General features: G+C 43.2%; 1 protein-coding gene across 1 annotated transcript; it reads left to right on the top strand.

The window, feature by feature from the left end:
* The first annotated feature begins 9443 nt into the window (after positions 1 to 9443).
* On the top strand, positions 9444 to 10931 carry LOC128638777 (probable mitochondrial glutathione transporter SLC25A39). Its single transcript, XM_053690917.1, has one exon. The coding sequence runs from the start codon at positions 9588 to 9590 to the stop codon at positions 10656 to 10658; it is 1071 nt and encodes a 356-aa protein (XP_053546892.1). The 5' UTR covers positions 9444 to 9587; the 3' UTR covers positions 10659 to 10931.
* The last annotated feature ends 14412 nt before the right edge of the window (positions 10932 to 25343 follow it).

The following is a 25343-nucleotide window of genomic DNA, read 5'->3' on the forward strand; positions in this document are numbered from 1 at the left end:
CGGTATACACGCAATCATATAAGTCACTGAAGTGTGGCTATTATCACTTTCATGCATGTTGTGTCTTCATTGTGACTTGCAATATCATCCTTACTTCAGAGTTTTACCGTATTAGGACCAGTGTGCCATTATTATTGTGTGGGACATAACGGTTTTATTTTATTTTGGCTTGGTAGTTGAAATCCTGAATGAACAGTGTTTATTTCTCATACACTCCCTGCCAGTTGCGCATGGTAACAGCTCCCCCTAGTCTTTCTGTTTCACTCTGTGAACTGTTTTTTTTTTTTTTATAAATCCAACTACACTTTTTTTGCAAAAGGAATCTGTCATTGTTTCCACCTCTACCATGGGCAATGCCTTTATCTATCCCTATAAACCTTAGTGTGTCTGGTTTGGCATGATGCCAAATTCCCAAAATGTCTTGCAATGCTACTAGTGACAACATTGTTTTTTACATCATCCCTATGCTCAACAATTCTTTCCTTAAAGAGTCTTTTAGTTTTACCTACATAGTGTTTGGGGACATGAGCAGTGTAATAAATATTCTACCCCTTCTGTGTAGCATTTAAAGAAATGTCTAATTTTTGAAAACCTCACCTTCACAAACTGAAAAAGTTTGTGTTCTTACCATAAACTCAGTGACAACGCATTTTCCACAAGGGAAATTACCAACCAGTTTCTTGTTTCTAGTTTATATATATAGCCACTGTGAACAAGTTTATCTCGAAGGTTAGGAACACGTCTTGCATTTTCCTGTACAGTTTTTTATATCAAATCTCTAGGAAGTTACAACATGCTCTTAAACCCACTTTGTAGGGGATGGAAGAATATAAACTCTCAATATCTAAAGATGCTAGAATGGATACAAGGGCATAGATGTCAGAAATGGCCTTAAGTGTGAGTCAACATAGTTGCCCAAATTCTCTGTAATATTTCCAGTCCCTTCTGACTTGCTATGTTTTGTGAGGCATCAACATCACCTGTTCTATCTGAACCCAGCATGAAGCGTCCTAAGGTCACGTTATAGTATCCACTCGTGGGATCGAGAGACGCTTGTTAGTGGCACTCCGTGATGGGGGATTCCTTTCTTAGTGGACACTTGCGATGCACATGCTGGAGCTTTGCATTTTATAGGCTTGAAATTTTACACATTATAGTGTGTTTTTATAAACTTCACTTGATTCGCTGTTGCGCTCTGTGTTCTGTTTCCCTTTTCTATATTATCCTATATCTTAACCTGAACTCAAAGCTTTAGACATCTACATGAAGGAAATTCTTGAATGTGGATTCATCAGACCTTCTTTCTCCCCTGCTGGAGCAGAATTTTTTTTTCATTGAGAAGGACAGAGGGCTTCGACCTTGCATTGATTATTGAGCCCTATATCTAATTACTGTAAAGAACTCTTACCCCTTACCGTTGATTCTAGAACTTTTTGATTACCTCAAGGATGCAACCATTTTCACCAAGTTAGATTTGTGTGGGGCCTACAATCTTATCCGTATGAAGGAGGGTGACAAGTAGAAAACGGCATTCAATACCCGTATTGGGCACTTTGAATATCTTGTAATGCCCTTCGGGCTGTGCAAGACACCAGCAGTATTTCAGGGGTTTGTAAACAATATCTTCAAGGATTATCTGAACAACTTTGTAATAATATGTTTCAACTACATAGTAATCTTCTCTAAGTCTCTTTCTGTGTACATCCAGAATGTGAAACTTGTTCTACAATGCCTAAAACAGAATAATCTCTATGCTAAGCTGGAAAAGTGTTTATTCCATCAAAGTACTATACCTTTCCTTGGCTACATTATGTCCTCCTCTGGAATTTCTATGGATCCAACAAAGCTATCTGCAATTTTAGACTGGCCTCAGCCTACAACTCTAAATGGAGTTCAAAGATTTCTTGGCTTTGCTAATTACTATATGCACTTTATTAAAGGATTCTCATCTATTACAGTGCCCTTAGTAGCTCTAACCTCTAACCCTAAATATTGCAAAGACTAGCCACCAGCAGCTATGAAAGCCTTTTCTTGACTCAAAGAAATATTCAGTATAGCACCCACGCTTAAACATCCTGATCCTGAACACCAATATATACTGGAGGTAGATGCTTCTGATATTGCAGCTGGGGCTGTTCTATCTCAGAGAGAGACAGACTCTGGAAAGATCCTCCCCGTGGCTTTCTTGGTTCCAAACTCAACAAGGCAAACAACCTGTCTCAACAGTTCACTGTTGAGGATTTTAAGGATCAACCTGCTGACTTCATAATTCCTCCACAAGGAATAATAGCCAGTCTATCCACTTCTCTTCTTCACAATTTACAGTCTGCCCAGAGTCTGATGCCCCCAGTCCTTCAGGTCCCTCTAAACTATTCATTCCACCACTCTCAGAAACCAGATTCTCCAGTGGGCCCATGATAGTAAATTATCCGAACACTCTGTTATAGAAAGAACTCTGCAACAATTAAAGTCTCATGTATGGTGGCCTAATATGACCCGAGATGCTAAAGACTATGTAGCAGCCTGTCACTTATGCGCAGCCAATAAAACACCTAGCTCTAATGCATGTGGGTTGCTAACCCATTTAAAGGTTACAAAACAACCTTGGACTCATCTTAGCATGGACTTCATCACAGATCTTCCCTCCTACAAAGGTCAAACTGTTGTATGGGTGATAGTGGATGGCTTCTCAAAGATGGCTCACTTTATTCCACTAAAGTAACTACCATCCTCTAAAAAACTGGCTACTCTATCATCTCTCAAGTGGTACACTTACAAGGTTTGCCCAGTAATCTTGTGACTGATAAGGAACACAGTTTATATCCAAATTCTGGAGAGCTGTTTCCCAAAACCTAGGGGTATCTATTTCCCTTTCTTCTGCCTACCACCCACAAACAAATGGTCAGACTGAAAGAGTTAACCAGGACCTGGAAGATTATCTGAGAAATTATGTTATTGTATCCCAAGGTGATTGGCTACAAGTACTAACCCTGGCCAAATTGGCTCATACCTCTCAATATCACTCAGCTCACTATACTTCTCCATTCCATGCAGCCTTTGGATTCCAACCACTAAACTTTCGAATGGCCCCAACATTATGTCACAGTGATTTAGTTTGGCTTTCAATGAAACATCTAAAACTAAAACAGCCTTCCTCCAAGCTTGGACCTAAGGATGTTGGCCCCTTTTCAGTTCTTTGTTGGGTCAACTCAGTGGCATATAATCTCCAGCTTCCAAAAACCCTCCACATACACTCACAGCTCACTGCTTAAAGGGACAGTCTAATTTTTATTATTTAAAAAGATACATAATCTCTTAATTACCCATTCCCCACATTTGCATAACCATCATGGTTATATTAATATACTTTTTACCTCTCTGACTGCCTTGTATCTAAGCTTCTGCAAACTGCCCCTTTTTTTTAGTTCTTTAGCCAATCAGAGCTGACTCTTAAATAACTCTATGGGAGTGAGCACAATGTTATCTATATGGCACACATGAGATAAGGGGTGGCCTTCAAGGGCTTAGAAATGATCATATGAGCCTAACTAAGTTTAGCTGTCAACTAAGAATACCAAGAGTAAAAAGCAAATTTGGGGGGCGGAGCTAACCGCCAAACAGAGCAGACGCTTTTATTCAAAGCTCTCCAAACTAAAGCTACTTTCAGCTCCTAAATGCCATTCCTTCTCAGGCAAATACCTGATTCTTGCTCCTATACATAAGCCTTAACAAATGGCCCTTCAACTAGTTCAATTGCTGAAGAATTTAGAGAGGATACTGAGACATAAAGCTCCGGTATGAAGCGGCCCTGAAACATAACAGAAGAGAGCCGCCATTTTAGGCCTCATCTTCTCACTTTCTAAGACGGATGAAGCTGAATCACTAGCTCCTCGCAAGACACAGCCACACTACTAGACAGGGGGGAGACCTGGACCTGGAACCAGACCCTTCCTACCCCTAAGCCAAACGCACTTGCCTTGTCTAGTGATCTCTTTCTAATTCGGGGCTGCTGAACCCCCCCCCCCCCCTTTTTCGCCCTATCCATCCCTATCCCCCACCGGGGACTGTGCTGTGAGCTGTGGAGGGAAAACGGAGAGAAGGAATCCCTGTCACACCCCTGAGAAGCCGACTATTCACACAGATTCTACGTCTTTCAGAGACATGGCACACATGGTTAGAAGGGAAGAATCATCGCAGCATGGATCGGAAGCGCTTTTCACTGATCTTCAGCACACCTTTCAGGCGCTCATGGATCTAGCTAAATACTTACCACAAGCCCGGGTGGCTCCACAGCAGGGATGCTCCGAGATCCTCTCAGACCGGAATGGGAATCTATTCATGAGAGTTAAAGAAATATCTCCTCCACAACTCACCCCAGGAGCTACGAATGCAGTATCCTGTGAGGCGTCCATGAACACCGATATTTTCCCCAGTTCACATCCTGTACCTGAGTCGCACTTGGAAGCGGCTACCACGGTAACACATCTTGCCTATTCTAGGGACTTTTTCAGATATGACCCAAGAAAGACACGCAAAGGGGACTTAACGCTTGAAAAGACAGACCGCAGCTTAATACAGAGTTTTACCCAGGTTTTCCCCACCTCCTTGTTAGTGTCTAAAAATAATCTAGGGGAAATGCGAGCCCAGCTTTGTGTATTGATGGTTTGTTGCCTTGTCTCCCCCAAGTCTGGAATAGGTTGAATGCCTAACTTACATACATATAGCCCATTGGATATCAGCTGTTTACTGAAAACTTCCTTCTAATGTGCCATGAACCTCCTTTGAGCAGTAGACGTCTCCCATGGCTTGGGACAGGGGGAAAGATAAGTCAGAATGGAGACCTAACACTGCAGACCTGCAATTGGGGCTGTCAAGCCATGCTATACAATAGGAAACTATTATATTTATGAAGTCTAGAAGACAGATGTATAGATAATAGTGGAGAGTAGCTCATATCCATACAGAAGGCTTATTTTTTTTTTTGTATTGCTCAAACTGGCAATCCTATATTCTTATGTTAAATAAATGTCTTGTTGGTTTAACATATGAACGCCGTACTTAACTAAGGTTAATCTAAGTAAATGTAGCCTCCCTAGAGATTCAGTTGCTATTGAATATGTATACCATCCCTTGTTTATAGACCCTTACAGAACTACCATACTAAAGACTATCCAGCTATATACCAGCTAGCACCCTAACTTACTTCCTATACTCCAAACAAATATCCAGAGTACTATTCAGGTATTTCCTCACCCTTCTCTTCCTTTTACTCTTTCCACCAGCTCCATTTCATTTAGAGCAATTTGTTATAACCTCGCCTCCCCTCCTCCCCCCCCTTGTACTGGGTTCTTTACCCATTTTTTCTTAAATCTAAGCGGCTCTTGCCCGCTGTACTCTTTCGCCTCTTCCCCCATCCTTCACATAATAGTAAAAAGAGACCTAATATATGCACTCCTGAGAACTTCCACCTCCATACTTATCAACAAATGAAGTACTATGTATGTGTTAAATATAAGAATTATTTGTTATTCCACTGTGTAGAACTTGTCGTATGCTTTTTCAGTTCTATAATTTGTATGCACATACCCACGTGGAGTTGTATCTTGTTATTTTAACCTGTTTGTCTCAATAAAAACATATTAAAAAAAAAAAAAAAGCAAATTTGATGATAAAAGTGAATTGAAAAGTTGTTTAGAATTGTATGCCCTATATGAATCATGAAAGTTTAACTTTGACTAGACTGTCCCTTTAAGCCAGCAATCCTTAACCGTTTCTACAAAGCGGTATAGTAACCTAAACCAGTCTTAGTCAACGGGGTTCTAGAGTATGAATTCGACCAAATCCTTGAATTTCGCTGGCGGGGTAGACAGTTGTATTACTTGGTGGACTGAAGGGGGTACCCTGTTACGGAAAGGTCCTTGGTGGCTGCTCATGATCTACATGCCCCACAACTTGTCGATTCTTTCTATAAAAAATATCTAGCTTGATCAAAATAGCCCACAAAGGCATCTTTGTGTGGGGGTTATATCACACATGTGCCCGGAATTTATCCTGGGACCTCAGATCTCTTGAAAGTTGCCTTCCCTCCTGAGCCACTGGAGGACTCAGGCTCTGTTTGAGAATTACTTATTCTACTGCCTGCTTTTGCTGGCTCTCTGGCTCCACCTGCCTGCCAGCTGCAGGCAGTTAGTCAACACCCTGTAAAAGCTGTTTCCTGCTTCCTGTGTTTTCCCGTGTATAGGACTGTATTCCTGGGTGTGCTACTTCCATTCCTGTTTCTGCTGTTCTCTGTGTGACCCCTGCCTGTTTCCTGGACTCAGCCTTTGGACTCTGATTTGGTTTTGTTGTTGCCTGCAAGGTTCTGACCTTTGGCCTGGACATTGTTTACCACTTTGGATCCTGATTTGCTTGAACGGTATTGACCTCTGGATTTGTCACCTTCTGGGTCTAACCCTCCGTGCTGGGACAGTGTGTCTCATTGTCACTTCCCAACCTCAGGGTCCTTTCCTGGACTGACTTTACTACTTTCATGACAGAAGGGCATGGATACTCAATATGAGAGTGGCCTTATCTTTATTCTGTTACAGTTAATGTTAAGTATTTGCCAGATTATCTTCCACTCATGCTATTTCACTTTCACTAATTTGATGTTGCTTATGCCTGCACATACAGTATACACATGCTTCTTTGGGAACAACATAGATCCTCACGTCTTTTTTGCCCAGGCACTACCCTCATAGGTTTTGAGGGGTCTGTGTGTAGCTAAGGTGTTGTTGGTTCCAATCAAATACTGTGTATCATCCCTTTGAACTACACTTTGGCTTAGTTTTACCTCTGTGATTTGCTTTATGTGTATATTGTATACTTTTCCAGCTTCCTGACATCACTTGCATTTGCAAGCCTTTCATTCATTTTTTTATACTTTTCTTTCTAATTAACTACTATTGATGTGTGTAATGTTTTGATTACCTTTTGCTGCTGTGCAGAAACAATTGATTTTAAAGTGATTTCTTGATGTACTAATAAACTTTGTATTTTTTTAATTATATTTGATGAATTCCAATACTTTTTTATGGTGAGTATCTTTCCTTTTTTTTTTTTGGTGGGGGTCTGCACCTATACTATATGCATGTGATATCCATTACTATTTACATTATGACATTATCCTCTCCATAAATAAGTGTTCCTAAACATTCTAATTTAATTTTATCATCAAATTTTCTTTCTTTTCTTGGTATCCTTTGTTGAAAAAAGCTCAGGAGCTTGCATGTGTTTGGAGCACTATATAGCATTTTATCCATATGCAAGAGCACTATTTCCTGCCATATAGTGCTCAAGAAACCTACCTAGGTGTCTCTTCAACACAGAATATCATAGGTACAAAGCAAATTTAAGAAAAAGGGCCGAGAGCTGGATGATCGTTAGGCCTCAGGACCAAGATGGCGGCAGTTCCCGCCGCTCAGAGTGACGACTGTGCTGCCATTCCGTCTGTGAATGAGACAATGTGAGGGCTGTAGGATGATGCAATCTCCCTGAGCACAGCCCCAAGTCACCTTCCTCGATGCTTGTCTCCTTGTGAACGCGGGTGCCTACAGCCCGCAGCGGCAGAACAGGTAGGGATCTGGTCTATGTGGCTACATCTACCGACCGGACTCTGGTCTTGTCCTCGTTCCTGGCCAAGGAGCTGCCTGCAATGTTGTAGATGTTCCGGAGCGGAGCCCCGAGCCTCCGGACCAGCAGCCGTATATGTAAGTAGGTGCAGAAGGGTAATCGTCTCCTCTCCTCTGCAATGTGATGCGCTCCCTTCTGGTGAAGAGCGGGTTCTATGAGGGTTCCACGTCAGGGAATATGGCCAAATTAAAGCTAGTTGGAATGCAGTTCTTGCCTATTCTGGCCCCCGGAGCGGAGCCCCGAACCTCCAGGGGTCAGCAGGCCCAGCTGACGCTCAGTTCGTCTCTCTGTACCGGGATTCCCTGTGTTCCGTGCTAGAGTTGTACAGCTGTTTGAGGTCCAATCTCTTCTTTAATGATCTCTAGAGAGTGGTTATCACAACAACCACCCCTCACAATTAAACTTGGTCAGCTATAGGTACACTTGTTAAGTTATTTCTGCAGAGGTCCTCTTAGACACGTCATCTCAGAATGGCGGTTAGCTCCGCCCCCCGGTACAAAGCAAATTTGATATAAGAAGTACATTGGAAACTTTTTAAAAATGGTATGCTCTGTTTGAATCACAAAATAAATTGTTGGGGGTTCATATCCCTTTTAAAAAGCTCTATTTTTTTTCTAATGGTTGTGAGAGTCCACAACCTTACATTTGTGAAATACTTCCCCTAACCACCAGGAGGAGGCAAAGACAACCCAAACCAGAGCTTTACATATCCTTCCCACTTCCCTCTTTGTCCCAGTAGTTTTTTGCCTCTTCAGGGATAGGACAAAGATAGAGGTGTTATGGACATTTGTTCCCTCAATGGACAGTTCCTGGAAGAGAGGGATGGAATGAATATTGAAAACCCTGGTGTCGCTGGGTAGTTCCCAAGCCTCCTCCAAATACAGGTTCCTGCATTCCCAAATGAGTCCCAGTGGTCAGTGACTGGAGAGAACAGGGACAGGACATATTTTTTCCACCCATCTTGACATCCTGGGGTTCAGACTGGAGACTGGTGAGGGATGGATCTAGATGGACTTTGTTAGTCCAGGTAGAGGACTTTGGGATTGATCATTATCCCTTCTCTGTGCTGCAATTTACAGACTGTGTTTAGGCATATATTGCTTAATTTGGGTCTCTGTGTCATATTTTATTGCCCTAAAGGTGTTTGATCTCCGCAGCATCTTCAGTGTAGGAGGACATGCTAATGCTGGGATTGTAGCCACAAGCCATTTAGTGTGTAGGCATAAGCAAAGGGAGATGTTCAGATTTTTGGTTCTCCCGCCACTGTTAAGTGCGCTTGTTGTGCCACTCTGCCCACAGATCACACAGTATTATGCCAAGGAGTTAGAAACGCAACCTTGAGTGTGAACCAGCTGCAATTTGGTTCCGGAGACTTTTAGCCTCAGAAGGGAGGTAAGCACCCATTCCGATGTTGGGGCATAAGGTATTAAGGAGGGAGATCTCATACTAGGCACTAGGAATATTTGTCCCTAGGGAGTATATATACTCAGGGGCTATTGTCTTAAGAGGACACGCCTCAGGGATTGACATTACAATTTTTTTTCTGTACGCTTTAAGGGGCTTTACTATGTGTAAAGTAACCGCCTGCTCCTCAAGACATGAACCGTGTAGAGTAGTTTTGTAAGGTGCAACATGGAACAACCTACAACTGCCCCCTCTGAGGTTATCACAGCAGAAGAGGATATGTTTGATATAAAATGCCTATAGAGCTGTTGATGATGATAATAATAATAATAATAATAATAATAATAAAAATAATAATAATGATCCCGGCTCAGAGCTGCTGGAGCAGCATGTGGCCCCCGGGAGCCGGGGCCCAAGATATTCGGGCGGAGCCGATGCCATCCTCGGAATGTCCTTAAGTGTCACTTGTCATCCAATCAAGGGGGCATCTGAACCCCTGCTAGGCACCAGGTATGGCTGTGGAGGAGCCTTGTTTCCAGCCTGGGGGCATTACACCGCTACAGCAGATTCTGGCCTCTGGTACAGGAGCTCTCATTACCTCTTTCTTTGTTACACCACTGGATGTAGTAAAGATAAGACTGCAGGCACAGAGAAAGCCCTTCTCTAAAGCGTTGTCTATAAAGTCTCTACCTTGGACACCTACCCTGCGCCACCCCAAATGGCGTTGCTTTCTGTACTGCAATGGACTGATGGATCACTTGTTTGTGTGCCAACATGCCACTGCTTGCAGCACTTTGTACCGAACCCCCACACACTTCCATGGCACAGTGGATGCATTTGTGAAGATCACACGCCATGAAGGGTTAAAATCTTTATGGAGCGGGCTCCCACCCACACTGGTTATGGCCATACCTGCCACAATTATATACTTCACATGCTACGACCAGCTGCGAGATTTCATGAGATACCAACTTGGATACCAGGGTAGCCACATACCTCTCATTGCTGGAGCACTTGCTCGATTGGGAGCAGTCACAGTTATCAGCCCTCTGGAGTTGATCCGAACTAAACAACAGTCTCGCCAGCTGTCTTACATAGAGCTGAGTACTTGTCTGCGCTCTGCAGTCTCTCAGGATGGGTGGCGCTCTCTTTGGAAGGGTTGGGGACCAACTGTGTTAAGAGATGTCCCATTTTCTGCTCTGTACTGGTTTAATTACGAGTTGCTGAAAAGCAGACTGAATGAATCCTGTAGTGCCCTAGAGGCGCCATTCCTGACTAGCTTTACTGCAGGAGCAGTTTCTGGAACTGTCGCTGCTATTCTCACTTTGCCTTTTGATGTGGTGAAGACGCAGAGGCAGATAGAACTTGGTGACATAGAGACAGGTGTTTCCAGAAAGCAGAGGTCTACAACCTGGGGAGCCATGCGCAGGATCAAAGCAGAGTCTGGAACCAGGGGATTATTTGCAGGGTTTCTCCCTCGCGTTATTAAGGTGGCCCCAGCCTGTGCTATCATGATTAGCTCTTATGAATTTGGAAAGAACTTCTTCCAACAACAGAACATGGAGAAGGTGCAGAACCAGTGATTTATAACAAACAGAGAATTGGTCGAGCTATGCGATCTGTACTACAAGGTAGTCATGGTAAATGCTGTGCTCTAAAACTAGCTGGTCTGGATTGTGATGTAGCTAATAGCACTAAAGAAAAAAAGCTTTGAGTCCTAGCTCTAGAAAACTTCAATAGGACATTCTGCCAGTCAATCACCGATTTTATAGAAATCAGCAATCACCTGTAATTCAAACCACGGAACTCCAGATTTAAAAAAAATAAATAAATACAAATTTATAAATATATAATATATATAATTCAGAAAAAACAACTCGGATTTAGTATAACATAAAATGTGGCTGATAAATATATGGGACCAACTTTAGACATTGGACATTTTGTATATAAGAAACGTAGGAAGCTCTTCTAATGGCAGTCAATAAATCCAGAAATGTTCTGACTATAATCAAGGGGACAAAGTGCTCTGGGAAAGACTTTTCAATCAATATAAACCCAAACAATCCAGAGCTAATGCACAGTCACCTGTGATGATGTAAGTTGAGCATGCCACATAAATCCAGTAAATGTGCTCTAGAAAAAATACTAGAGCAAATCTTACATTTGGAAGCCCCACCAAGAGATCATTGAGCCCACAAACCACTGATTACAGCACCCTACAAAAAAGTGTTTTGGAGCACAGAGATGCCGAAGTTTGCAGTACCGTGTTTGCCGGGGGTTTAACACAGAACAGATAAGAGTGAAGAAGCCTTTATTACTCAGCTGCTCATAACAGCACCAAATGGTGTATACGGAGCAAAGTGATTTCAGAGCTGAAGTTAACAAAAAATAAAACAATCTCCAAACTCCGAATCCAAGCGCTTCTCACCACAACATTCCCACGCTCAAGCATGTAAACTCTTTCTTCATAGAGGACTTCTATGCTTAGGATCTGACCTGAAGTCAAGCTGGAACTGCATGTGTGTTATGCTGTCTTGTCCTACAAGTGCCTATTCTCCCTCCCCTTTTTTTTTTTTAAATATAATAAGTAGCAAACCTACTGACTGTACCTTGATTCTCGTCTAACCAAAGAGAACAAGAGCAGTAGATTCTATGGGATGGCTAAAATGAGTTGTATGTAGACTGTTCAAATGCTGGAGCAGATATGTAGAAAATCTTAGTACGGTGTTTTGTACAATACCACTTTCATATAAAACAATATTATGAATTATTGGATTTAAAGGTGCAATCCTACTGGACTGCAAATACATAATACATACATAGTGTATTTGTTTATATGTTGCTGCTAAATAAGTGTGTGGGGGGGTTTCGTGTAACAGATGCTGTACCTGTGTCCTTTTTGTCAAGTTGTAGCATCACCAGTACAGCACTTACTCAGTAGGGAGAAGTATTTGCCAGTGAACTCTCTTCTTAATAAACATACAGTAGCATCAGAAAAGGGAGCAGTTTTAGAAGCTACTGACAGTCCAGCCTATTCCTTGGGATTACACCTATAAAACTTGTAAAACTTAAAATATTTAAATGCTAACATTAAATCCCATCTGGCAAATGAACAGGATAACTGCAGAACAGCAGTTTGTGGGGTTTTCTTTTTCTCTATGCTGTAGCTCATGGAGCATTACAGGGATTGATAAATGTTTTATAAAGAAATGCTCTTATTTATTGTACAGTGAAAGTTCAAAAAAGCACTCTAATGGATGTGCAGACAGGTCTGCAAAAGATGAGGTCCACGGGAGTGACACATAAAAGTGTGATACGACAAATAGAAAATATTTCACAGAGGTGAATCAAAGAGTTGTGCATCTATGTAGTATGTGTTTTTTTTCTTCAGGTATATTTATAGGTCTGTGTTTGTTGTTGATACCAGTAATTGCCTTAGTAATGCATGGGTTGTTTTTGTTTGTTAGGTTTCTCTAAAAAGTAAAAAAAAAAAACAGAACAGAAAACTGACAGCATAATCTTTAATGATGTCACAATCTGACAAAGCATTTGTAGAAAAGTGTAATATGCAAACAGTCGCTTTTAAAGTCTCCAAATAAATGTTCACAAAGTGAACAATAAAAATGATGAGGAATCAGTTAGAAGTCATTTTGAAAAATGTTTGTTGTTAGAGAGATATACAAATCATAAAAAAACTTTTTTCTTTTACTTATTAATAAATCATTTTCCTTAGGTTAAAAAAAAAAATAATAATAATAATAATAATAATAATAATCCAAGAATGGGTCCAGCAATGCCAAATCCTTTTTTTTCCTCCCTTTGTCTTTTTTTTTTTAAAAATTGTTTAATTAAAAAACTCGCTTTGTCTGATGCACATGGTAGAGGCCACTGTTTCCTCTTGTAGTAGCATAGAAGATCAAAATCCACATCATCACATATTGCTTTTCATATTAAAAACATTCTTCTATCCTGAGATAAATAGCAATAATTGCCTACTATGGAACTCAATGCCTGTGTTTCCACCTGCTCAACTGTTTAATTTGTGTCTAGTATCTGTTCTGCAGTCTGCACTTAGAGTCAGATTCCAACTCAAGACGTTCTGCTTCTGTTCCCTTGGTGATTGATTCTGAGGTAGATTCTCTCAAGTCTGAAGGTGAAGTTTCCTCAGAGACTTCAGATTCTCAAGCTTATCAGGAGACAGCAGTGACGTGCAGTGAGGTCAGAGGCTGGTGAGGCACTAGATATGATACCCCGGAGAAACACATGTACAGAGGGCCGCAAGTACCCCCAACAGGGCAGGTTTAAATGATAGCTGAACCAGTGCACAAGTGACATAAGCAGGTGATGGGTGAGAGCAAGTTAGTAACCACTGAGTTACTGATAAGCTGATTACTTCACCTGTGCACTAATTCAGCTATAATGAAAACCTGGCCTGTTGGGGGTACTTGAGGATTTTTGTTGAGAAACACTGCACTAAAGCACCAGCTCATCGGAAATGTATTGATTACCTGGAGAATAAAGCACACATACTCTGCTCACTGATACCCACACACACTCTGCTCACATACACACTCGCAATGATCCACAATCTCTTCTCTATTCACTACTGTATTGTAAAAATTGAAATAATTTACCATACAAATTTTACACAAAGGACAAGTTATCAATACTGCCAACACAGATGCTGCAATATGGTTTTCAAGAAACGCACGTGCACATCCCACTTAGGTATGCTCTTCAACAAAGGACACCAAAGGATAACAAAAGAATGAAGTACATAATAATAAAAGTAAAATAGAAAGTTTATTTATTTATTTTTTGTGTGCAATTTCTATCTGAATGATTGAAATGTAATTATGACTTTCATGTTCCTTTCAAAAACTAATTTGATTTGCTGACATGGGGCCAGTAACAGTTGATGCTAATTCTCAAAATATAAATAACTAGAAAAGTCTATTAAAATAGCATGCTCTACCTTAATCATGAAAGTTTAATTTTAAATGTCTCCCTTTGACTATGTGTTTAACCAGTTACTTTACAGTGGCATTATTTCTAAAAACATTTAACTGCAATAATTACATATATTTTTTAAATGACTCATTATCTCCTTTTTATTAATATAAACTTGTATAAAAGCAGCACATATTAAAAACACAATGCAACAGCTTTCAATTGATTTGTGAATTACAAGTTAACAGCAGTCTTTAAATAAATGGAGACACAGAGAAAAATAAAAATAGATACTGCATCCTCTGACTGAACATACATAACATATATGGAGTTTGTACCTAATTAAATCAAATAACCATGAAAAAGGGAGGCTTAGCAATATTCAATGTCAAAAACGTTAATTTAAATAATGTGGACACTGCACACTTAACTTCAAACTCTGGATTTTAAATTATGGATTTAAATTTGAATTAACCCTTTGACTTCCTGTCAGTATTGGGTTATGCTCACTTACTGTCCCCCCCCTGTTAATGAGCTGTATCTGAACACAATTTGTGAATCACAAGAGATGTAGAATACTACCTTACTCTTCTGCTTGGTGTCATCTGTTCTTAGGTTACCTCAGCTTCCAGTTGTGTCACATGACCCTGCTCACTGCATCCTCCTTCTGATTAATCTATATATCCTTCAATTTCTAGGAGGCATCAAGAGGGGTGCCTCCTATTGGTCGCAATTTTTGCTGCTAATATATTGACAGAACACAGGTGGCACTGAAGCACAGCTTTTCCTTTGACCCATATACTGCAATGGAGAGAAGCATTCCTGTACCTGCCTCTCCATAGCATTACATGGGGGAAAAATATTTTTTTTGTTACTTTTTTTTGTTTTAATTAAAATTTAATTCAGCTTTGGCCACATATGGCAGGGTAGGCACTGCCTCCGCTGCATCCTATGAGTGCACGTCCCTGGGAGACAGAGGATATTAAATTCTGTTTTAAGATAAAGCACATATGCTTCTTGCTAAATGAAGTCTTTAAGACTCTAAACCAGCAGAGAACAAACCTATCCAGAAGCTGGATTTTACTTTTAGACCCAAAGCTAAGGCTTTCCAGTTCCTACGCTGGTATCTGAGATAATTGCAAACAAATGGGACAAGACTGGTGTCCCTTTTTCAGCTTCCCCTGCGTTTAAAAAATGGTTTCCTCTATTTATTTGGAGTTATAGGGCACTGTTCCAAAGGTAGACAGAGCAATCTCCATGTTAGCTAGAAGAACCACTATTTCCCTTGGGATAATACTTCCTTTAAAGATCCAATGAACAGAAAATTGAAGGGTTTTCTACAGAAAGCTTTCTTGCAGGGTGGTTTACTGTTTCAACCAGCAGTAGGTATTATGGCAGCAGCAGATGCAGCTGCTTTTTGGCGTGAGTCTCTAAAATTTAGAGACTCACGCCAAAAAGCAGCTGCATCCCACGGGAGGGAAAGGAGTTCCCTAAGGGGAAATCAAACTGTAAATATCATTCTTTTCACCAAAACAAGGGTCGAGGTTGCCCAATACCAAAAAATCTGATGCCCCTCTCCTGACTTGGAAGTCCCATGCAGCTTGGATCAAGTTAAAACAGTCTAAGAACCCTGTATGGTCAATAAATCTGCATAAAGAGGCAGCCCCCAATCCAAACTCTCTGGTAGAGAGCAGATTAAATATATTTCGGGATACCTGGGCCAACACTGTCCAGGACTCATGCAGGATTTAGATATTTTTCTCCTCGGGAAAGGTTTATTCTGTCTCATGTCTCAAAAAAGCTAAAGAAAAGGGCGGCCTTCCTCCAGTGTGTGAAAGATCTGGCAGTGATTTTTCCAATCCATGTAAGAGAGCAAGGGACTGGATTGTACTCAAATCTGTTCATTGTTTTGAAAAAAAAAAGAAGGAACCTTTAGACCCATCTTAGATTTAAAGATCCTGAAAATGTTCTTGTGAGTACCTTCCTCTGGTAGTTCCAGGTCAATTCATGACCACAATAGAACTGAAGGGTGAGTATCTTCACATCCCAATTCCCTCAGACCATCACACATTTCAAGGTTTGCTTTTTTGGACATACATTATCAGCTCATAGCCCTGACGTTCGGTTTGGCAACAGCTTCATGTGTTTTCACCAAGGTCTTAGGAGCTCTTTGGTGGTAGTCAGAGCTCAGGGGATATCTGTGGCCTCATACATGGATGATATCTTGGTTCAAGCTCCTTCTTTACATTTAGCTCAATTACACACATGGAAATTGCTGTGGTGTCTTCGCTCACATGAGTGGAAAGTGAATGTGCCCAAGAGCTCTTTAGTTCCCAGCAAGAGAGTTTGTTTCTTGGGACTTATCATAGATTTATATCAGATGAGATTTTTTCTGACAGACCAATGCAAGCTCAAGTTACACTTGGCTGGTCAGAGGCTGCAATCTACTCAGCTCCCTTCTGTTGCAAAATGCATGGAAGTGATTGGGCTGATGGTGGTTCAATTCCATTTGAAAGGTTCCATTTATGTCCACTGAAGCTTTGCAGGCTTAGGCAATGGAATGGAGACCATTAGGATTAATCTCAATCTATTCAGTTAGGTCAGGAGTTCCCTCTTTTGGTGGACTTCCCTGGTTCAACTGTCAAGAGGGGTATCTTTTCTCAAACTGGAGTGGCAGATTCTTACTAGAGATGCGAGCCTATCCATTTGGGGTGTGATTTTTAAAGGACAGAGGGCTCAGGGTGTTTGGTCCCCTCAGGAGGCCCTCTTACCCATCAATATTCTGGAACTCAGAGCAGTATTCAAGGCTCTTCTGTCTTGGCATCAACTGAGTGTTTCCCTTCAATTATTTCCAGTCAAGTAATGTCATGACAGTGGCTTACATAAATCATCAGGGACACATTTTGAGATGGACAGAGAGAAATTAGTTTTCCTGCAGTTCACATCCCAGGGGTGACCAACTGGGAAGACAATTATCTTGAGTCGTCAGGCTTTCCATCTGGGGGAATGATCGTGAAATCAGGAAGTTTTCAACAGGCTGCTGAATCTCTGGGGTCGAGCAGAGATAGATGTAATGGCACCCAATCTGAATCACAGTATGGTTCAAGGTCGAGGGATCCTCAGGCGCATCTAGAAATTACCAGTTAGTGTTTACCTTTTCTCCAATTGTTGTTCTACCTCGGGTTGTGGCTCGCCTATCACAAAAAGGACTTTGGACATTCTCATTGCTCCTGCGTGGCCACGCAAGACTTGGTATGCAGATCTGATTTGGTTGTCCAGTGCTGCTCCATGGCGTCTTCCTCTTCAACCAGATTAACTGGTACAAGGTTTGTTCTTTCATCAAAATCTTCAATCTTTCATCTTAACTGCTTGAAGGTTGAACAGTTGATTCTTTCTCAGAGAGGTTTTTCAAACTCTGTTATTGAGATCTTTAACCATAAACCAGTCATGAGAAAAATTTACCACAAGGTGTGGAAAATTTATTTTTCTTGGTGTTTGGTGAAGAGCTATTCTTGGCAATCTGTACAGATTCCTCGTATTTTTTAATTTCTTTAGGGAGGTCTGGATAAGGGTCTTTCTGCTAGTTTGATAAAAGGACAGATTGTGGTTTCCCAGTGTAAGGTTGTGGACTCTTACAACCATTAGAAAGAAAACATAATTTATTCTTACCTGGTAAGTTTATTGCTATCTTAGTTGTGAGAGTCCATGAACATGCCCATGTGTTTCTCAGTTGTGGCAGTTTTGGTTGCACCTCTTTACCCCATTTATCCCTGATCCTTCTTTCTCTTTTTGTAAAAATGTTTTTATTGGTTTTCTGGTTGATAGGTTGTACAGCCTTTTCAAAACATTACTGATAGCACACGACCAATAGGAATAACAAAGAGGGAAAAAGTAAACAAAATCACAAAAACTAAAATTAACTAAAGGAAATAAGTGGTCCATTGCTTAGAATAGTTTGGTTAGATGATTGTAACAGTTTGTAGTCTAGTTGTTCCATTGCGCACAGAGGATTCTTCATTAGCTTTGTCAGGGAAGAATCAGAGAAGTCTTCTTTCTCTTTTATCTGCGCTATACGTACTGCTGGGAGAGAGAGGGAATTAGGAGGGATATTTAAAGCTCTTGTTTGGGGTGTCTTTGCCTCCTCCTGGTGGCCAGGTGAAGTATTTCCCAAGTGTAAGGTTGTGGACTCTCACAACCAAGAAAGAAATACATTTATCAGCGCTTTACTTACCACTTGTAAATCAAATGCAGCAAGCTCACAAATAGCGCTGTTTGTGCTATGCATTAAAGGTACAAGGTACGCTAAAAATGTTTTGGCCACATAAAGATGCTTTTAGTTAAAATATCTAACTATTCACTTGTACTACTAAATTTTGCACAAAAGATAACGCACCCTGAGCTATCAATTGCGCTCCACTTGTAATCTAACCCGGGAGTCAAAAAGCAATTTGGAATTCATTATTTTCTTTCTGAAAAAGAAATACACATCCCTGTATTACATCCCTGCAGGTTCAAGTGCAAAGGGCCCTATTATTAAAAACTTACTGACATGGAGGGAAATCTCACAAAATGTTTCCTTTTTTGAGCAATGTATTGTATCTCTCCTTCAAATCCAGGACCTACATAGGAAACTGGCAGCGCTGACAAGACTTCTTATGTAATATCGCCAGACCATAGAGCTTTAGATGATTGGGCCCAGAGCCAGGACAGCCTAAAAGGCTGGACAATAACATTTTTATGCTAGTTCCTGTTACGGTTACCCTTAGTCTCGCTGAGAGATGGACCGCTTAGTAGCCTGGATCCCTATTGCTGAAGAGGGGAGAAGCTGCTTTCCATAGTATTCTATATGAGTCTCGCAAATGTAGAATAATCCCCCTTAGCTGTAGTACAGCTAGGATACCCTTCTGCCCACAAAAACGAGTCAACGCTGCGATTGAGGGTCAACCAAGAACTCAGGACTGGGATGCCCAGCCTGCTTTTTATTGAGGTTACATGCACACAGGGCACTCCCAGGGGGGGAAGCATAAAATCCCCCATCACACATTTAGATAGAGAGACAATGTCCTTTGACAGGCCACAATAGGATTACAGTACTTCAGATAACAAGTTACACATAAAAAAACAATGCAGTCCATCTTATCAATTAGCAGTCTGACTCCAGAGGTGATTAGACAATGGGAATGTTTTTTGACTAAACTTAATTAGAGCTGAGGCCAGCAAACTTGTATTTAGAAAATAGTTTCTAAAAGCTGAAAAAAAGTTAACTCTTTATGAAATGATACTTGTTACGGTTTTCTTGGAGCCGTTCTTAGGCGCTGGCTTGGCTGGTTCAGGCATTGCTGCTGGGAAATAAGCTCTTCACAACAAAATAACTAATGCTTCTGTAACAGTGCTCCCTTTCTGTGGAACACTCTGGCAGACACGGTCTGACCCCTTTTCGGGGCAGACTAAGGCTGTCCAGACCGCTGGTTATGCGGGGCTGAGGTCGGTTTGTCTGGACAACCCGTTGGCGTTGCCATTCTGTTTCCCAGGTCTGTAAGTAATGGTGAAATTGAAGGGTTGCAACAATAAACTCCAACGTAATAGCCTGCCGTTATCTCCAGAGACCCGGTTCAGCCACACCAACGGGTTATGGTCGGTGACCAGAGTGAACTCCTGCCCATATAAATAGGGAGTCAATTTCTTTAATGCCCACACCAAAGCCAAACACTCCTTTTCGACCGCTGCATAGCTGACTTCGCGGGGCAGGAGCTTCCGGCTGATGTAGGCAACTGGATGCTCCCCTCCATCTTCGCCTACTTGGCTGAGGACGGCTCCCAGCCCGAACATGGAAGCATCTGTATGGATGATAAAACGTTTGTTAAGGGCTGGGGCCGCCAAGACAGGAGCGTTAATTAGAGCATTTTTGAGAGCCTGGAAAGCCGTTTCACAGTGGGGAGACCACAGGACCTGTTGAGGTAAGTTCTTCTTGGTCAAGTCAGTCAGGGGTTTGGCAAGTGTGCTGTAGTCTGGTACGAACCGTCTATAGTACCCTGCCGTGCCCAGGAAGGCTAGGACCTGAGTCTTAGTGATGGGGGTGGGTCAATTGGCGACAGCTTCTATCTTGGCCGGCTCTGGTCGCTGCTTTCCACATCCCACCCGGTGACCCAGGTACTGTACCTCGGCCATCCCAAAGTGGCATTTTTCTGGCTTCAGAGTCAGGCCAGCAGCCCGGATCTGATCCAGAACCATTCCTACGTGAGCTAAGTGGTCCTCCCAGGACTCACTGTGGATCGCTATGTCGTCCAGGTAGGCGCAAGCAAAACTCTGGAAGCCATCCAGGAGCCTATCCACCAAGCGCTGGAATGTAGCTGGGGCATTCTTCATCCCAAACGGCATTACCCTAAACTGATATAAGCCGAATGGGGTGACGAATGCCGACTTGGGGATAGCCTCCGGGGCCAGGGGAATCTGCCAGTAACCTTTGCAGAGGTCAATAGTGGTCAGGTAATTTCCCCTGGCTATACGATCAAGTAGCTCGTCTACCCTGGGCATAGGGTAAGCGTCCGTCACGGTTTTTTCATTGAGCCTCTGATAGTCTACGCAGAACCGGGTGGTCCCATCTTTCTTGGGCACCAAGACAACTGGGGAGGCCCAGGGACTATCGGAGGGCTCAATTACCCTGAGTTGGAGCATCTCATCGATCTCCTTCTTCATTCCTGTCCTAACTGCTTCGGGGATTCGGTACGGAGCCTGGCGCAAGGGAGCTTGTCCCGGAGTATCTACCTGGTGGGTGGTTAAAGTAGTGTACCCTGGCTTCGGGGAGAAGGTGAGGTGTTTGGACTGTAGGAGTTGGTTGAGCTGCTCCCTTTCAGTGGGGCTAAGTCGGTCTCCTATCTGAACCTGAGCCACTATACCTGTGGGGAGACTCTTTTCTAATAGGTCTGGAATGGGTAGACTGTCGGGGTCTTCCTGAGGGGAACAACATACGGCCGTCACGTTCTCTGGTCGCTCAAAATATTCCTTGAGCAAGTTTACATGGAATGTCTTTCTAAGATTGTTGTCGTGGCAGCTAGCTATCACATAAGTGGTGTCTCCCCTTTTCTCTACGATCTGGTAGGGACCCTGCCAAGACGCCTGCAATTTGTCTGTCTTCACCGGCTTAAGTACTAACACCTTTTGTCCTATGGTGAAGATTCTCTTTCGGGCCCCCCGATCGTACCATACTTTCTGTCTTCTCTGGGCCGACTGGAGATTAGCCCGCACGGATTTGGCTAATTGCTCCATTCGATCCCTGAGTTCCAGCACGTATGGCACAATGGGGACACCGTCAGTGTCCATCTCTCCCTCCCAGTGCTCCCGGATCAGGTTTAGGGGTCCCCGTACCTTTCTTCCGTAGAGCAACTCGAAGGGAGAGAACCCTGTCGTTTCCTGGGGCACCTCCCGATAAGCAAATAGGAGATGCGGCAGGAAGCTTTCCCAGTTTCGGTATTCCTGAGTAAACGTCTTGAGCATTTGCTTGAGGGTCCCATTGAACCTCTCACACAGCCCGTTCATCTGGGGCTGGTATGGGGAGCTCAAGAGGGACTTAATTTTGCAAACCTGCCAGAGTTGTTGGGTCAATTCAGCCGTAAATTGGGTGCCTCGGTCGGATAGGATTTCTTTTGGAAATCCTACCCGGGAGAACACCTGTACTAGTGCATTCGCTACCGTATCCGCTTGTATTTTGGATAGGGCGACAGCCTCTGGGTACCTGGTAGCGTAGTCCACTACGGTAAGAATGTAGCGCTTACCGGAGGGACTAGGGGTAGCCAGTGGTCCCACTAGGTCAATAGCAACCCGGCTGAAGGGTTCCTCTACAATGGGCATATTTACTAGATGGGCTTTAGGGTGATCGCCTCGCCTTCCTACTCGTTGACACACATCGCAGGTGTTACAGTAAGTTCTAACGTCAGCGTGTACCCCTGGCCAAAAGAACGTGTGAGTAATGCGGTGTAGGGTACGGGTTACGGCTAGGTGGCCTGCTAAGGGGATGTCGTGGCCTATCTTGAGGATTTCTTGACGGTATTTGTGGGGCACTACCAGCTGTCGCCTACGCTGTTCCCTTTTCTCTGTCCAGCGGTATAGTTTCCCTTTTTCCCATAAGAATGTTTCGTTATCTGCCCCACCCCCTCCAGTGTCTGCTCATTCCCGGTACTTTTGTAAGGTCAGGTCAGTCTTAGACTCTGTCTCGAAAGCATCTGGGGTGTCCCAGGGTATGGGGCCTAACATGTCAGGCAAGGTCGGGGTAGGTCTTACCTGTGTCTCCCGCACTGGTGAGAGCTCTCGCTCTGTCTGGGCTTGGGCCCGTGTAGTCACTGGGTCCGCCTCGTTGTTGCATACTGGAGCATAGGCAGAAGTCATGGGGCCCAAATCGTTGCCCAGTAGTACTTCGGCAGGTAAATTATCCATTATGCCCACGTTCACAGCCCCCTTTCCCGCTCCCCAATCAAGATGCACTTTAGCTGTTGGAATTTTGTACACATCCCCCCCGCCACTCTAACAGCCACAGTCTGTCCGGATCGCTTGTGCTCCGGCACCAAATGACTCTGTACCAGCGTGATAGTAGCCCCTGTGTCTCTCAATCCCTCGGTAGATCGCCTCTCGAGCCATACCTTCTGCCGATGGTGCTGGCGGTTATCTGAGGCAGCATATACAGGGTCCGCCTCGTGAAGCGGCCCCAAATATTCCTCCATAGGGGCCTCTTGGTTAACACAGAGGGCCCGGGCCGGACGATATGACCCAGAGGGGTAATTGTAATTCCTAGGTGTCTGGTGCGTATTAAGGGGGCAGCTAGCCATGAAATGCCCTGGTTGCTTGCATCGGTGGCAAGTCGGTCTGGGACGCTCAGAGCTGTTATTGGGTGGTCCTGAGTGTCGGGCGGGCCCTGCGGGCACCGGAGCTCGGAATTCAGCACGAGGGGGTGCACGGTAAACCTCTCTGGGTTCGACCCGTGCTGGAGCTCGGTAGTTCGTGGGTTCGTGAAGACGGGAGTCATAATGTTCATCGGCCAATTTGGCTGCTTCTTCTAAGGTAGAAGGCCACCTGTCTCGCAGCCATTCCTTCCCTTGCTGTTCCATGCCATTATAAAAATGTTCTAAGAGAAACAATTGTAAAATGTCCTCACCAGTCACCGCTTTACTTCCGCTCATCCAGTGATTTGCCGCTCTCCGCATTTGGTGCGCCCATTCCATATGGGTATCGTTAGGCTTCTTTTTCGTGCCCCGAAACTGTCGGCGATACGTGTCCGGAGTTACCGCGTACCGTCGCAACAGTGTCTCCTTAACTAGCTCATACTGTGTCACTTCCTCAGCACCCAGAGTACGAAAGGCTTCCAGGGCTCGCCCGGATAGTTTCCCAGACAATATCGTGGGCTACTCTCTGTTGGGAATCTGGTGCAGGGCACATTGCCTTTCGAAGTCCGCCAAATATTCATCAATCCCTGTCTCGCTCTCTAGGAAGGGTCAAAATGCCACATAGGGTATCTTGGGCCTCCCAGCATTTTCGACAGGGATGATTACCTGCGGGGCTTCAGCATTGCGGTGTGCGTTCGCTAGGTTGAGTTTGTGGGCTCGAGTCTCTCATATATCCTCGTCCGCTTCCGCCATCAACTGCTGTACCAATTCCATGGAGGGGTTCGGCCCGTACAGTGAGAGCCTCTCCCGAACAATCCTGGTTTTTTCGTCACTAATCGTGGTCGGTGTTTCCGCCATTGTGAAGCTCTGATCCAGTTCGGTCAATTCTGCGATCAGCTCTCTCCTCGGCCGGTTGCTGGCGTACCCCCCTCTGCTTTCAAGTAAATTCTTTAGGGTTGTACGCTTCAATTTTTTTGTAAGCGCTCTCCATCCGTTCTGTACCTCTCCTAGGAAATCCAGGAAAATCCCACCGCTGCCGCCAAATGTTACGGTTACCCTTAGTCTCGCTGAGAGATGGACCGCTTAGTACCCTGGATCCCTATTGCTGAAGAGGGGAGAAGCTGCTTTCCATAGTATTCTATATGAGTCTCGCAAATGTAGAATAATCCCCCTTAGCTGTAGTACAGCTAGGATACCCTTCTGCCCACAAAAACGAGTCAACGCTGCGATTGAGGGTCAACCAAGAACTCAGGACTGGGATGCCCAGCCTGCTTTTTATTGAGGTTACATGCACACAGGGCACTCCCAGGGGGGGAAGCATAAAATCCCCCATCACACATTTAGATAGAGAGACAATGTCCTTTGACAGGCCACAATAGGATTACAGTACTTCAGATAACAAGTTACACATAAAAAAACAATGCAGTCCATCTTATCAATTAGCAGTCTGACTCCGGAGGTGATTAGACAATGGGAATGTTTTATCACTAAACTTAATTAGAGCTGAGGCCAGCAAACTTGTATTTAGAAAATAGTTTCTAAAAGCTGAAAAAAAGTTAACTCTTTATGAAATGATACTTGTTACGGTTTTCTTGGAGCCCTTCTTAGGTGCTGGCTTGGCTGGTTCAGGCATTGCTGCTGGGAAATAAGCTCTTCACAACAAAATAACTAATGCTTCTGTAACAGTTCCCCTTTAAGATAAATGTGTGGAATGTTTTAATTCGATGTTGATTTAATTTAACATTTACTTGTTTTCATCTCTCCCACATCCATAATATAACTTCTTATGTACTGTATGTTGCTTTCCAGGAGATTCATAGAACAGTTTGTATGTGCCAGAGGGATCAGCTCTCTGTGGTGGTTACACAGATCTATTTCTTAAAAGGACATAAGTGATTTAATGCCCTATCGCTTTGAGCTGTAAGAAAAAATAACACCTTATAACTACCATAACAATAAGCACAGATAACCAGAATAGAAAGTTAAAGGCCCATGGGTCGTATATTATCAAGCACATAAAACAGAAGGATTAACTTTTCAATTTAACCAAAAACAAGGTGGCGACAATCAGATCCTAAATATCTAACTCCTGCAAAGATAGTCACAGGCCCTGGCTGCTGACATGAAGTGAAGCCAAGCTACCACCTTAACATACAGTGGCAAATCTCAAGGAGCTCTTCTGCCCTCTATAGACCTAAGGAAGAGTAAACCCAGGCTCGCACCTGGAGACGTCACCTCTAATGCAATGGCCAACACTCACCCTCTCTGTCTACAGCCATGGCCAAGACCAACTGCCTAAGCTCGGGTGCAATAACATAAAAAACTTGAGTTGGTCAAGGGTCAGTGAGTTGTTCAGCCCTGGGAAGCCAAAAGTGCCATCCTTGGACTTACAGATCTAGGTCGACTATTACTCCACCAGCATTATACAAACTAAAGAACCAT

This window comes from Bombina bombina, chromosome 1 (genome assembly GCF_027579735.1).
Source record: "Bombina bombina isolate aBomBom1 chromosome 1, aBomBom1.pri, whole genome shotgun sequence".
Taxonomy (NCBI): Eukaryota; Metazoa; Chordata; class Amphibia; order Anura; family Bombinatoridae; genus Bombina; species Bombina bombina.

Bases quoted from the DNA above. Each gene is read 5' to 3' on its own strand.
- LOC128638777 (XM_053690917.1), top strand. From the start codon at position 9,588: ATGGCTGTGGAGGAGCCTTGTTTCCAGCCTGGGGGCATTACACCGCTA.